General features: G+C 38.4%; 1 protein-coding gene across 1 annotated transcript in view; it reads left to right on the forward strand.

The window, feature by feature from the left end:
- The first annotated feature begins 670 nt into the window (after window positions 1–670).
- Window positions 671–15,722, forward strand: part of RRAGC (Ras-related GTP binding C) — a 15,802-nt gene continuing 750 nt past the window's right edge. The window contains exons 1-7 of the mRNA XM_006777259.2: window positions 671–689; window positions 1,122–1,325; window positions 2,293–2,492; window positions 5,259–5,373; window positions 6,777–6,919; window positions 9,566–9,714; window positions 14,970–15,722. The exon at window positions 14,970–15,722 is cut by the window's right edge and continues 750 nt beyond it. Coding sequence (XP_006777322.2) covers window positions 687–689; window positions 1,122–1,325; window positions 2,293–2,492; window positions 5,259–5,373; window positions 6,777–6,919; window positions 9,566–9,714; window positions 14,970–15,121 — 966 coding nt within the window. The 5' untranslated portion in view covers window positions 671–686 and the 3' untranslated portion in view covers window positions 15,122–15,722. The remainder of the gene's footprint in view (window positions 690–1,121; window positions 1,326–2,292; window positions 2,493–5,258; window positions 5,374–6,776; window positions 6,920–9,565; window positions 9,715–14,969) is intronic.

A 15,722-nucleotide genomic window follows, 5' to 3' on the forward strand; every position in this document is an offset into this window, starting at 1 on the left:
TCGGGTCCCCGAAGGCGAAACTGGCCGGCAGGAGGCAGGTGTCCGTGGCACCGCCGGGGACCTCCGCCTCCCGGGAACCAGCCCCTACTCCGCAGTTCCTACTTGGAGAACTTCACGGACTCCCTCCCCTGCGTGTGTGCGTGTGTGTGTGTGTGTGTGTGCGTGCGTGTGCGTGTGCGCGCGCTCCAGGCGGCCTGGGTCTGCAGGGCTGCCAGGTGAGCCCCAGTGAGCAGCGCCCGAAAGAGTTGCGTTGAAGTCACGGCCATTGGTTTGCTCTTGTTGCTAATGCAGAAGGCTGTCGTACTGTCACATCACTGGGGGTGTTATTCCACTTATGTTAGTACTTGCGGCCTGGCGAGTATAGTCGCTGGTGGCATTACCCCGACTGTGTGGCTGAGAATGTTTGCAGACCCTTGTCAGTGCATTTGCTTTCACTTAGGAGGGCCTGCCGGGACCGAAGGGAGGGCTGTGCACTTTTTCGCAAGGGGAATGCAGAGAGGCACGGGTGACCTGGTCCCAGAAGGCCAGATTCCTTCCCCTTTGCCCTTTCCACTCGGTTGCAAAGGTCTGTCCAAAATAAACCTTCCTGTGATAATGTGCAGAGATAATGTTTTTGAAAAGTAGTCATCATTCCAGTTTACTGGATTGCTTGCTTTTCACCTCTACAGCAAAATTTGGGTACATTTATGGTAGGTATTTAGCAAACTAATCTTAATCCGTTTCGTATTAATATTACTGACTAAATTTTGGGAGTGACTGTCCATTTTTCTCTTTTAGAAAGTAACAGTGAGAGAGGCAAATTAGTTTTGTGTTAGAGTTGCATGGATTGCAATTATTGTGATACTTAACAATTGTCTTTACCATTTCTTTTCTCAGGGGTTTTCCCTGTCAATTACTCCTGTATCCCCCATATATCACTTTCCACTTGGTATAATTACTGTCTTTGTTTTATTTCTTCCACGAGACTGCAACCTCATTTTCTATTTCTGACTATATTGGAGCCTAATGTAGGCATGGCAATAAGTGGGGATTAGGTTCTTTAAATTATGTTAATTCAGGGAAGATTTTTTTAACTTTTGATACAAAGTTGAATAGTCATGGAATTGTCTTTCTTTTAACAGGTGGTGTTTCATAAAATGTCACCCAACGAGACCCTCTTCTTGGAAAGTACCAACAAGATTTATAAAGATGACATTTCTAATAGTTCCTTTGTGAATTTCCAAATATGGGATTTTCCTGGGCAAATGGACTTTTTTGACCCAACTTTTGACTACGAGATGATCTTCAGGGGAACAGGAGCATTGATATATGTCATTGATGCACAGGTAGTTGGGGGAATCATTATTGATTTATTTTTCTTCTCTGGTGGCAAAAGATGTAGAAACAAGGCAGAGTTGTTTATCTTTTTTGTCACGTGCTTCTTGCAGCTTATTTTTTTGCCAGTAGATTCCCTAGCAGTACAAGAGATGCAGCTGTGAAGGTGCTTTGTGAGCAAGCATGGCTTTGTGAGAGTACAGAATAGCAGATGATTAGGAGATGTGGTTTATATCCCTGAGTTCTAGTTCATGAGCAGCTTTCCACTTTTATTTGTTAATAGTAGATGTTGCTGTACTTCAGTAACTATTACAATAATGATGTCACTCACTGAAAAGATCTCATCAGTGCCCATAATATAAGAATATGGAACTGAGTAAATATTAAAGTGAATAGTGTCCTTAATTGTCCAAATTGAGTTTAGCTTAACAAGCATTTATTAAGGGCCTAGCAAGTGGCAGGCCCTCAGATAAAAAATGGGACACGTCTTAAGAAGCTTCTTTTTTATACGAGTGCATTAGTTAGGAGTGCTTTCTGAGTGACAGGCTCTGGAATGGGTGCTTTCACAGAGCTGATCTAATGTAATTTATCTTTTACAAACTCTGAGGAATGTACTGTAGTTCCAGTTTTATGGATGAGTAAACTGAGATCACAGTCTTAAGCAACCTGCTTAAAGTCATACATCTAATAATGGCAGAGCTGGGATTACTTCAAAAAGTCTATTGGGAAGAAATGTCCATTTCCTTTTTTCTTTCCTTATATTATCAGTATCAAAAATTACAACATTTACTTGGTAATTGAATTTTTTAATCTTAAAGATCTATTGAGTGGTGAAAGTTAATGTATTTGTTTGAGTATGAATAGTTAGGGTAATATATTTTCTGTGGTTGGGGAAAGAGGTGTTTGAGGCTTTCTTAACTCATTACTTGACTTTGATAAGATTACTTTTAAAAAAACTATTTTTTTTCTGACTTACAGGATGACTACATGGAGGCTTTAACAAGACTTCACATTACTGTTTCTAAAGCCTACAAAGTTAATCCAGACATGAATTTTGAGGTTTTTATTCACAAAGTTGATGGTCTGTCTGATGATCACAAAATAGAAACACAGAGGGACATTCATCAAAGGGCCAATGATGACCTTGCAGATGCTGGGCTAGAAAAACTCCACCTTAGGTAAGAACAACATGTGTGTTTGAGATGAGCCCTGAAAAATGTGTCAGTGTATTCCCATCTCTGTCATTACAAACACAAAGCTTTCTGTTACCAGTATATCCTTCCCAATTCTGTAATGTTTTTGATCTCTTCTTTGTTGAATTCAAGGAGTTTTGGGAACCTGATGTTATTGAGGAGTTGCTTTCCCTCTTTTTTTTTTTTGCATTTTCCTGGAGGTTGAAGTCATGTGAAGTCTTTCTGTTGGTGCTTTTACAGATTCTTCCCAAAAGATAGGAATCAGGCTTTTCCCTCGTGGCATAAAACTGTTTTGGGACTTCCCCCTCTTGGTTTCATCTTTTCTTTTTTTTTCTTACCTCAGTTCAAGGACTCTCTGTCACATTTGCTGTAGATCCCTGTAGCTTGAATTTTTACAGTATTTTTCTTAGTAGAAGAGCCTTTTATACATTCAAGTGATGACTCTAATGTATCTTGTTTATATTTTTTTAAACACTGTATGCTTTTATGAAACTCTAAAGTTTGGGTTAGGTGGGTTTATCCTATAAATCTGCTTAGGGCTTCAATTAAGTTTGAAGAACTGCTGATTCATAATTAAAAACCATTAAGAAATTATTAACATATATTTTTGTGTGCTGTAAGTAGGAATGAGTAATAGAAAGTTCCCAAGAAAATGTCCTCTCGATGATATAAACAGCCACTGTTATAAACAGCTTAAACGGGAAGCAGGGGAGAAATTCAAGTGTCGCTATTTCCTTATCCTTGGTCTGTTACAATGACTTCCTTATAGGCTCAAGCCACCCCCATCCTGAAATACTCACTAGGGCCTCAAACTCCAAAGTCTTTCAGTTGTTCTTCTAGAAAATCTTATAGAAAACTCTCATTGAGCTCTAGTTTACCTAGATTAAAAATTTTAAATGTTTTTTTTTTTTTATATATTTTATTGAGTTTTTACAGAGAGGAAAGGAGAGAGAGATAGAGAGTTAGAAACATCGATGAGAGAGAAACATCGACCAGCTGCCCCCTGCACACTCCCCACTGGGGATGTGCCCGCAACCAAGGCACATGCCCCCAACCGGAATCGAACCTGGGACCCCTCAGTCCGCAAGCCGACGCCCCATCCACTGAGCCAAACCGGTTTCGGCTTAAATGTTTATAAGTAATTTATGTATTAAAAATAAACAGTATTTGTAAGAGAAAGTGGCAGTGTCTCCCCAATCATTTTTTGGGAATCCACTATTAGTGGATTTTAAGCCATGATTGTCCTGTGTTCCCCAATGCCCATAGGAATCCTAATCCTCTACACCAGTGGTTCTCAACCTTGGCTGCACATTAGAAGCCCCTGGGAATCTTTTTAAACCCAGGATTTTTAAAAAGATTCCCAGGGGATTCTAATGTGCAGCCAAGGTTGAGAACCACTGCTCTACACCATGGCTGTGTCCCTTCCCAGGGCATCCCATCCCAGTGGTGCATACTATCCCTTTCCCCAGTGTGTTATAGGGCTCTAGGCCTTGTTAACCTCAGGAGTCTGCATCAAGCTTTTAATAACTACTAGCAGGCCTGTGGATGAGGCACCATTTGATTTCTGGTTTCCAGAAACATGGCGTTCGAAAATGCCGTTCTCCCTGTCCCTGTCCGCCTCCAAGCCTCACTGCCCCTGCACACCTTCTCACATTGCTAATCTTTTTGACTAAAGGAAACACTAAAATATTCCTGTCTTCAGTGCCTTTAGGGGGTCATCTTGGCCTCACCTATTCCATTGCTCTCACGTCAAGAGTAGAGCCCTATCTTGTTAAGCTCTTAGGTCAGCTCCTTGAAAGTATCTTTAAATTACCTGTAAAATATGATACACTCAGTTCTGTGTTTCTGACTTTGCAGTATGTACTTATAAATGTGTCATAGATACAACTACATAATGAAGATTATACTCACTGGGTGAAAAAGCAGGTAGGATTGTCCATCCTGTTTAAATTGTTAAAGGCATCTCTCTCTCTCTCTCTCATTCTCAAATACGTGTTTCACTAAATATATAGATGTTACTTCTCTACCTTACATCCTTTTAGGCTTCCATTCTCTGTGAGGCCCCAGCTGCCATCCTTCCTAATAAGTTATTACATACATTCTAAGCATCAGTTGTATTCAAGTAATTATGAGCACTGTTTAGGGTAGTGGGCTTGCAGCTATAAAGAAGACTGACAATTTCTGTCCTCATGGAGCTTACATTCTTATGAATGAGACAGCTCAAAAGCACTTATAAATAAATGTATAGTGTAATTTTAAGTTCTTGTCAGTGCTATGAAGAAAAATTAGGGAAAGCGATGGTACAGAGGTACTATTTTAGGTAGAAGGATCAGGAAAGAACTTTCTGAGGAGGTGACATTTTGGTAGAGTCCTGAATTACATACTTATTTGCTAAATGTCACCTATTTCCTCTAAGCTTTCTTTTGACTTTTGTCAGTTATAAGCTTAAGAAACTAAGCTTTTTGGATCAAATTGCAAGGGCTTAAGTGAATATTCAAGTTTCTGCATTTGAATATGCTTTCCTGGGTAGTACCTCAAATGCCTTTTGTATAAATGCAATAAAAGGGATGGATAGCTACAAACCAGGTGGGGACACTGCATTTGTCATCTTGAACTATGGGAATGGTAGACAAGATAAAAAGCTTTTAATTTACTGAAATAAAATGTTAAGAAACTTAAAATTTTGTGTATTATGATCATTGTCACCAAACTTGAGATTTTTCAAATTAATCAAACTGTATTGTTTTTCAGCTTTTATTTGACTAGTATCTATGACCATTCAATATTTGAAGCCTTTAGTAAGGTGGTACAGAAACTCATTCCACAACTGCCGACCTTGGAAAACCTATTAAATATTTTTATATCAGTAAGTGAGCTATTTAATTCACTATAGTTTTGATTTCATTTTCATATTTGTATTATCAAATTCTCCAAAAATGGCTTGAATCGAGTTGAAAGACTAACGACGCACTTAACAGATAACATAAATTAACATTAAAAAGGCTTGCGTTATTTTCTGAATTCTTTCCTTAGAACTTACGCTTTTTATCTTAAAATGAATTGATGAAAAATTTCCTCATGCTTTTTATTTATTTATTTAAAAAAATACATTTTATTGATTTGTTACAGAGAGGAAGGAGAAGGATAGAGAGTTAGAAACATCAATGAGAGAGAAACATCGATCAGCTGCCTCCTGCACACCTCCTACTGGAGATGTGCCCGCAACCAAGGTACATGCCCTTGACCAGAATCGAACCTGGGACCTTTCAGTCCGCAGGCCGATGCTCTATCCACTGAGCAAAACTGGTTAGGGTTCCTCATGCTTTTTAAATGAAAAAATATCTTCATGATGTCTGTTTCCTGAAACAAGTAACTGGAAAAGGAATTGGAAAAGACTGGGTTTTGGGAATTTGGCGTTGTTTATTTCTCTGCATTAATGGAGGTCACATTGAAAAATTGATCTTTTCGTTTTCTTGCTAACCTTAGTATCATTTTACATTCATGCATTTTGAGGAATTCAGCTTAATTAAGGGGGTGGAGATAGAAGGGGGTCTTAATATGAGGTGACAGGAGGAAAATGTGACTTTGGCTGGTGGGCACATGGTACAGTATACAGATCTTGTAACATAGACATTCACTCATGACCTATATGTTCATGTTGACTAATGTCACTCCAGTCAATTTAGTAAATAAAATAAAAAATAAGGATATCCCTCCAATAAATTTAGTATTCTTCATTATGTTTTCTAAACATTACTTTGAAGGACTCAGTGTGTAGTGATCTCGAGTTCTTTTGGGCTTTTGGGTTATGCTAGATGTTGACATCTAATATAACTAATATTTTATGTTTTGCTAATGGTCATATAAAACCCTTCTGGTGTCCGGGTCATTCAGATCAGATACTGATTATTGTAACAAGAAAGGGTTACTGAAAATGTAGCATGGCTTGATTTTTGGAGGATTTCTTTGTTTTGTTAATTTTATTTATGATGTCTTAGAAAAGCATTCAAGTGAAAAGGAGAGAGAAAAAACAAACTTGACTGACTGATGATGCAATTATGTCAGTAAAATCAGCAGAGAAATAGGTTCACTTTTATTCTTTCGCTAACAGAAGTGTCACTTTCCCCAGTACTATTGGTTATTTTGGAATTGGGTTGTGTCATTAAAAATGTCCTCGGATGTTCATCAATAACTCAAGATCTTTGATAAGTTGCAAATTATAATTCTTAAAAAAAAAACTGAACACTTCCTCCATTTTGTTTTTCCAAGAATTCAGGTATTGAAAAAGCTTTTCTCTTTGATGTTGTCAGCAAAATCTACATTGCAACAGACAGTTCTCCTGTGGATATGCAATCTTATGAACTTTGCTGTGACATGATTGATGTTGTAATTGACGTGTCTTGTATATATGGGTAAGTTATGTACGTATTTCCATGAGCTCTCCGGTGGAAAACTACTAGTTTGGTTTGTCAGAGGGATTAATTGCTGAGGCCTCCAGCAAGTACTGTCTGAAGTAGGCTCGTTCTGACCATAGTGCTTCAACTTGGAGCATGATTTCTCTGTAGGTGGGCTGCTGGGTTTTACTCCTTCAGCGAGAATGAACAAGAATGTTTGAAAAAGTGTGACTAGGGCCAGACTTTCTCCTATCATTATTTGAGGGGGTTTGCACTGCGTCTTCTCATTTAGGGAACTTAGCTAGATAAGAACACTAGGTTAATTTATTTAAGACATATTGAGTAACAGAGTGAGTACTGTTCCTAACTTAACCGGGAGGCTTAGTGGAATGAGGGTCCTTCAGGAGTTGGAATTTTGGATGTTAGAAGGATTTATACGTATAAAATTTTGACCTATATGAGTTTCCAAAGTAAATCTCTAAATTACAAACTCTCCCTTTATGTAAATTCACCAAACTATACAGAAATTTATAAAAGCTGGTAAAAGTGTGATTTTGTACATTATCCCAGAGGGATGAGTGAAAACTGGTGAATTACTGGTATTTTAAAAGCCCCAAACCTGTGTTGCCTTTGATAGCCCTGATTCCCTAATATAGTGATTTTCACCAGGTGTGCTGTGGCAGGCACACTGATGGCTGCAAGAATTTTTATTTTATTTAAAAAAATACATTTTTATGATTTCAGAGAGGAACGGAGGGGGAGAAAGAGATAGAAACATCAATGATGAGAGAATCATTGATCGGCTGCCTACTGCATGGCCCCTACTAGGGATCGAGCCTGCAACCTGGGCATGTGCCCTTGACCAGAAATCGAACTGTGACTTCCTGGTTCATAGGTTGACACTCAGCCATTGTGCTACGCTGGCCAGGCTGCAAAAAAACTTTAAAACATGTAATACCTGATGGTTTAGTCAGGGCACTCACCTCTTTTCCCTCTGATTGTCAAGTAAAAAAAAAAATGACAACAGCCAGCACAACAGCCATCCCGTGTGAAGAATCAAAATTACACCTTTTTTAAAATTGTCAGATTGTCAAAAAATATAATATATTTTTTGGTGTATTGCAGAATTTTAGTAATTAGTTTCTGTGTGACATGAAATGAAAAAGTTTGAAAATCGCTGCCCTAATATGTTAACACCAGCACTCCCAACGCACTTTCTGTTGCTATAACATTGCCTTTGCTTTCTGATACCTGTGTCCTTTATCTGTTGGTCTCTGCTCCATCTAAACTCCTCTTTCATTTCTCTGTTCCTACCCTTGACCTTGGTCTTTCTCCAACTGCCTCCGAGTAGGAAAATGCATTTGTCTCACCTGTTCTTGTCTTCCATTTCTATTTATCACTTTTGTGATTACATGCTCTCCTTTGTTTTGATTCTTTCCATAATGAAATGAGATGTCTGTTTATATTATTCAGTAAAGTTTCATGTTTCTATTTATAATTTTAAAAAGTGGATGAATTACCCCTGGCTACTGTGCCTCAGTTAGTTGGGTATTTGTCCCAAATACCCAACTAACTGGTTGCCAATACTCACCAAAAGGTTGCCAATTTGATTCCTGGTCAGGGCACATGCCTGGTTGTGGGCTTAATCCCTGGAAGGGGAAATGCAGGAGACAGCAGATTGATGTTTTGCTTTCACATCGATGTTTCTCTTTCTAAAAATCAATAAAAATAAATAAATGGAAAAAAAGAGAGTGAAGCAAAATACTCCTTTCTAAATCAGCAAAAAAAATAAAAAAATGAATAGAACATTTGTTTTTTTTTTAAAAACAAATCTAAACTTTGTAAGCCAAATTTTTATCTCATTATTATTAACACAATGTATGCATGCACTTTGGTGTGCTTTATTATAATTTAATTTGCTTTCTTTTTTTAAAAATATATTTTACTGATTTTTTACAGAGTGGAAGGGAGAGAGATAGAGAGTTGGAAACATCGATGAGAGAGAAACATCGATCAGCTGCCTCCTGCACATCTCCTATTGGGGATGTGCCCGCAACCCAGGTACATGCCCTTGACCGAAATCGAACCCGGGACCTTTCAGTCCGCAGGCCGACGGTCTATCCACTGAGCCAAACCGGTTTCGGCTAATTTGTTTTCTTACTTGACTATTAATTTACATTTTTCAAAGGGGGACTTCATATAACAATTCTAGAATGTCAATTCTAGTTTAATAAATGAAAACTTTCAGAACCTGTAAGACTCACTTTATAGGCATCAGGATTCCTCAGTATCTTTGATAGACTATTTTAGTTTTTTTCCTTACTCTTTTTTCACTAATGGCAGTTTTTGTATTTTGGTCCTTCTTTATTTGCAGACTCTGTCAGTACAGATTAGCGTGAGGGAAAATTCACCTAAATGGCTGTATTCCATGCATTTTAGGTAAACAAGATGAAGGTGTGAACGCATGGGATGCTGCATCAAGGTCTGGGAACCCTATACACCTAAACGAGAACTTCTGTGCCAATATATTTAAGCCCGTATTCTTCTTTCTCAAAACACATTTGGGAAACTGGGTGGAAAGACATGTCATTGTGCAAATGAAATGTGACAAAGTACTTCGTTGGGAACCCTGTAATGAATGAATAATACTTTCTTTTAAAACAGGTTAAAGGAAGATGGCAGTGGAAGTGCTTATGACAAAGAATCTATGGCAATTATCAAGCTGAATAACACAACTGTCCTTTATTTAAAGGAAGTGACTAAATTTTTGGCACTGGTTTGCATTCTTAGGGAAGAAAGTTTTGAACGAAAAGGTAATGGCATTTAAAAAATGCTGTTTTTATGTTAAGTTCTCTTGTTATAATTTCTTAGGTTCTTGAAAAGGAGAAAATAATACTGCAGTGTTAGAACTGTGATTTTTAACTGGTATGCCGCAAGGATTTTTAAAACACGCAGTATTGACTACTTAGGTCCCTGAATCTCAGAGGGAAGGCTGGAGTGGGTGGGTGGGACTAGCTCAGCCGGGGGCAAACTACGGCGCGCGGGCTGGATCCGGCCCGTTTGAAATGAATAAAACTAAAAAAAAAAGACCGTACCCTTTTATGTAATGATGTTTACTTTGAATTTATATTAGTTCACACAAACACTCCATCCATGCTTTTGTTCCGGCCCTCCGGTACAGTTTAAGAACCCATTGTGGCCCTCGAATCAAAAAGTTTGCCCACCCCTGCCTTAGATTGTCAAATAAAAAAATAACAACTGGTAGCAGTAGCTGTCTTGTGTGAATGAATCAAAATTATACCTATACTAGAGGCCTGATGCACGAAATTCGTGCAGGAGGCTCGGCCCTCGCAGCCATGGCAGCTTGCCTCAGCCCTCACAGCTGTGGCTTTCTCTGGAAGGTCGTCTGGAAGGACATCCTGAAGGTCATTCGGCTATCTGGTCTAATTAGCATATTATGCTTTTATTACATTTTTTCAGATAGGGGAAAATATTTTTTGGTGTGCTGCAGAATTTTAGTAACTAGTTTATGTGTGCTATGAGATGAAAAAGGTTGAAAATCACTGTGTTAGATGATTAAAAGCTCAGACTACTTTTCTCCCTTCCTTTCCATATTTAGTCAGACTTACTCCTTCCTTCGTTTGATCTGCTTATTAAATCAAGTTTTTACTCCAGTCCCTTATTGCAGATCTTTTCGTTACCCAACTGCCTGCCATTTGGCTTCTTCCTGAGCCAGGTTGCCAGGTGACCTCCTTGCTGCCAGTGGCCTTTTCTCAGTCTGTGGCTTCTTCAGCCTTCTGAAGCCTCTCCAGCATTGAAGCTTTCTTCTCTCTTGGCTTCCCTAAGCCTAAACCCTATGGATTGTTTTATGTGTTTGTTTCTCTGACTGTTTTTCTTTTTCTTGGTGCTGAGTGTTCCTCAGCATCAGGTCTTTCTGCTTGCTTCTCTTATTCTCCAGGTCAGCTCATCCAAGCCATGGCTTCCGATAATCTTCTTTATGTGGTTGGTTGGAAAATTCACGTCTGCAGCTCTGACTTGGGCCCACATTCCTGTCCCATGTTTGGAGCTGCTATTAGTAAGACGTCTACGTTTAATTAAATATTTGACTATTATCTTACCCAGGTGTCAAAAACTGTTGAACACTTTCGCCTTTGTTTCCTGGTCTTCCTGGCACCCTATTTCTGTTACTAGTTTTGACATTTTTTTGGTGTCCAGGCTTAGCTATCCTGTTGTGCGGTGGCATTGCTGAAGGGGCTCTTGCAGATAAGAGCGCATTCGTTGTTCTCTTTTTTCCCATTCTTTTCCTGTATGGCTTACATTGAATTTTCACCAAATCTTATCATTTGTTTCTTGGATTTTCTTTTTATTTTATTATTTTTTAAAATAGAATCATTGATAGGCTGCCTCCTGCATGCCCCCCACTGGGGTTCAAACCCGAAACCTGGACATGTGCCCTTGACAAGAATTGAACCTGGGACCCTTCAGCCCACAGGCTGATGCTATCCACTGAGCCAAACTGGCTAGGGCAGTTTTCTTTTTCTTTCCACTGTCATAGGACCTCATCCCTCTAGGCTTATGGTGCTGCAGCAACTTTGTACTTGAGATTATGCATTCAGCATATACCGGGGTGGGCAAAAGTAGGTTTAGAGTTGTGAGTACATGAAAAGAGTTGTATTCTTGTGTTATTATTAGTTGTATTATTTTTATATGAATAACCATAAACCTACCTTTGCCCACCTCTGGATATATATAGAAGGCTTGTATGTATCATCTTTTATTCCAAAGGAAGACTAGAATTCAGAAAATTACTTATGTTATTACTTACGGATCTACAATAGCTCTCCATTATTCACTGCAACAAGTCCCTGCTCTTCTCCCTGAGCTCTTAATGTTAATTAATATTAAGTGATTACTATTCTTTCATCAATGTTAATATAATGAATTATTTCAGATATGTGTAACTTTTTGGATAAAATAAAAATGTTTATATTTCTTTGAGCTTAAGAAGTAACACATGACAAATGCATGTATGCCCTTTGTGTCTTCTGTGTTATTTCTCAATTGAAAACCCCTCCTTTGCACTTGTAGTGTTTTGTTTTTCCCCATGCATGATTTATTCATTTACTTCACATCTATCTATAAAGTATAGAGTATAAATGATCTAAAAGTGTAAATAGTGTTTTTTGCAGAATTGTTTTTGAGATTTATCCATATTGATAACATATAGCTCTATCTAGTTCAGGGGTGGGCAAACTTTTTGACTCGAGGGCCACAATGGGTTCTTAAACTGGACCGGAGGGCCGGAACAAAAGCATGGATGGAGTGTTTGTGTGAACTAATATAAATTCAAAGTAAACATCATTACATAAAAGGGAACTGTCTTTTTTTCAATAGTTTTATTGATTTCAAACGGGTCGGATCCGGCCTGCGGGCCGTAGTTTGCCCACGGCTGATCTAGTTCATTCATTTTTTAAAAATATTTTTATTGATTTTAGAGGAAGGGAGAAGGATATATAGAGAGAAACATCAATGATGAGAGAGAAACATAATTGATTGGCTGCCTTCTGCACCCCCTACCAGGGATCGAACCTGCAACCCATGCATGTGCACTGGCAGGGAATCCACCTGTGACCTCCTGGATCACTCAACCACTGAGCCATGACGGCTGGGCCAGAACATCATTTTAAAAAGACATTGCCCTCCAGAGTGGTTTTACCATTTTCACCCCTGTTAGCATTGTGTGGTAGTTCTTGTCACTTTATGTCCTTGGTAATACTTGATGTTGTTAAGACTGTTTAGTCACTATCAGTCAGGTAAGTGAAATAACATCTCATTTGGCTCTAATTTTTACTTCTTTTACTAGTTAGGGCAAGCAATTAATTACCTTTTTATGCCTGATCAGGTTTCTTCTTTGGTGATTTACCTCTTCTTATTTATTCCTTTGCTTTTTTGTACTGATCTTTTTTGTACTCTATCTTTTTTGTACTGATCTTTTTTGTACTCTATCTTTTTTGTACTTAGGATTTCTTTATTTTTCTCCATTCTGTTTAAATTTTTTTTAAACTCTTGGTTATGAAAATTTTCAGATGTACACAAAAGTAGACCAGCACAATGACTCTTCATGTACCCATTTCCCTGCTTCAGTAATCATCAACATAGGGTCACTCTTGTTTTCTTTATGTCCTTTCCCAATGAAATGTTTTTTTACTCTTTTGTTGTGAAAACTGTCAAACATATTTAAAAAAGTAGAGAAAATCATGCAATGAACCATTTTTAATCTGTCACCCAGATTCAACATTACCAAAATTAAAGCCAATCTTATTTCATCTCTATACTTCTTTTTCTACTAGATTATTTTGAAGCAGATACCTGATATCAAATCATTTGTCTGTATAGATTTCAGTAGATATCTCTAAGAGGTAGTATTCTTTTTCAAACGTAACAGTATTACCATTAATACAGGTAAACAAATTAATAATGATTTCATAATATCAAATATCAGGTCAGTGTTCAACATTCCACAACTGTTAATTTTATTTTACCATTTGCATAGAAGTAAATTTTAATGTAGTTGAACTTAATCAAAACTTTTATAGTTTTTTTTCTATGTCGGAAGGACCTTCGTAATTGGTTCTAACCTACTTATTTAGACTTGATTCTCAGTACTTTCTACCAAGAATTCTCTGCCCCTTTCTCCAGTCAGACTAGTTTCTGTCCCATCTTTCGCCTGAGCTGTGTTCTGATTGCCAGCTTCCTGCTGTTGTCTTATAATTTTGCTCCTCTTTCCTGCCTGATGAAATCTTACTGGTGTTCCCCAAAGTGCTGCTTCATCTCTGAAGTTTCATTGACTGCTTTTGCCCTGCACTTTGCTTTCCCTCCTTTGAACTTCTTTACCGTTTGTAGTCACTTTGACACCAGATGGTTTTGATTTGTTTGTTGTGTGTCATCTTTGTGTCCCAGTGTCCTTGAGGGCATCATTTCTTTTCTTTCTGCTCTGCCTTCTTAGCACTGGCTTCTGTTCTCAAGGTCACTTCATGGTTTGGAATGGCTCCAGGAGCTTTGGCCATTTTACCCATATTCCAGTCATTAAGGAGGACCAGGGGTGAGGAAAGAATACAGCCTCTTCCTTTTTTAAAGGAGACTTCACTGAAGTCCACACACTTATACTTACCTCAGTGGCCAGAATTGGTCATGTGGCCATACATACTGCAAGGAGGCCTGCGGAGTATAATGTTTCAGCTGAGTACCAGTATGCTTGTGCAGAAGTGGGGTTCTGTTCTCTAAGAATATTACCTCTTAGAGATATTTGCTGAAATCTATACAGACAAATGATTTGATGTCAGGTATCTGCTTCAAAATAATCTAGTAGAAAAAGAAGTATAGAGATGAAATAAGATTGGCTTTAATTTTGGTAATGTTGAATCTGGGTGACAGATTTCTCTACTTTTTTAAATATGTTTGACAGTTTTCACAACAAAAGGTGAAAACCTTTTACCTCAGGTAAAATGGCTAGTTAGTGGGCAGCTAGCCATTTCTTTCATAAAATAGAACTGTTTGGTTGATCAAAATCTTACTTGTAAGCCAGTTCATGAAACATGAAGGAGCTGCTTTGCCTGAGGTGGGGCACAGGCTGCCTGAGGCTCTGCTGGGGGCCTCTGGTACCTCCCAAACCCCAGGGCTCTACTGAACAGTTTGCCAACGATTATTCTAGCTGTTTCCTTCAGTCTTCATTAGCTGCCCCAAAGATGTGTAAAAGGAAAAGCTTGATAATTAAAAAGTATTTTATTTTCATTTTATTGTAAATTTTCTTAGCAAATTTACCTTCCTCACTCCTTTTTTTTTACCTTTTTATTTCCAGGCCCCAGAGGTAACCAATGTTAACAATATGGGCATATGCTTTATATATTTTCAGTGTAGGGAGTCATGAAAAATTTCAACAGTGTGTACGTGCTGGTGTATGTTTTTTTAATAAATATCAATTTATTTTTTTTCTGTCACCAAATGTTTCTTAGTAGATAATTTCACAGTTGACATTCAGGAGGACTGATCTTCTTTTTTCTCCTTGCAGGTTTAATAGACTACAACTTCCATTGTTTCCGAAAAGCTATTCATGAGGTTTTTGAGGTGGGTGTGACTTCTCACAGGGGCTGTGGTCACCAGACCAGTGTCCCCAGCCTGAAAGCATTGGCACACAATGGCACGCCTCGAAATGCCATCTAGCCTGAATTCTAGTTGTTGGGGCTCTGTGCCAGCTTACTCTTCACTCCAGGGTCAGATGCCACGTGCTGCAGGACATGGGAGTTGCCACTTGTGGGAATCTGGTGCCTGTCCCACCAGAGACGAGGGGTAGAGTTTCTCATTTGGATGAAAACCCCTTCAACCAGTGGTCTACAACCGAATCTACTATTTCTTCTTTTTCAAAAATGACAAAAAAGAGTTCTAGAGGCCACAGAAGTCAAGTGTGTGTTTCTCTTCTTTGGGGTTCTACTTTAAGTAGTTGGGATATTTTGGACCTGGAGACAACACCGCTTACCCATCCTTTCCATGGAATGTTGCCACCATTTACCAGTTGAAAATAATAGAACTGAGTTTTTATATGCTCCACTTAGGTTTTCAGTTGAGTAGTCTCTAAAATGCTGCCTTGCTTAAGTTCTAACACTGCCTCTCAAGACTTCAATTTTGGACATTGCATACCTAAGACCTTTTAAATGCATTTGCCTGCTAACTCAGAAGACTTGTGGTCTCACTGCAGCAAAGGACATTCCTGTATTTGTTACTGAAGAAATGAGAACATTTTATGTTGCATCAGATCAAGGGCAAG

Source organism: Myotis davidii, unplaced genomic scaffold (assembly GCF_000327345.1).
Source record: "Myotis davidii unplaced genomic scaffold, ASM32734v1 scaffold88, whole genome shotgun sequence".
Taxonomy (NCBI): Eukaryota; Metazoa; Chordata; class Mammalia; order Chiroptera; family Vespertilionidae; genus Myotis; species Myotis davidii.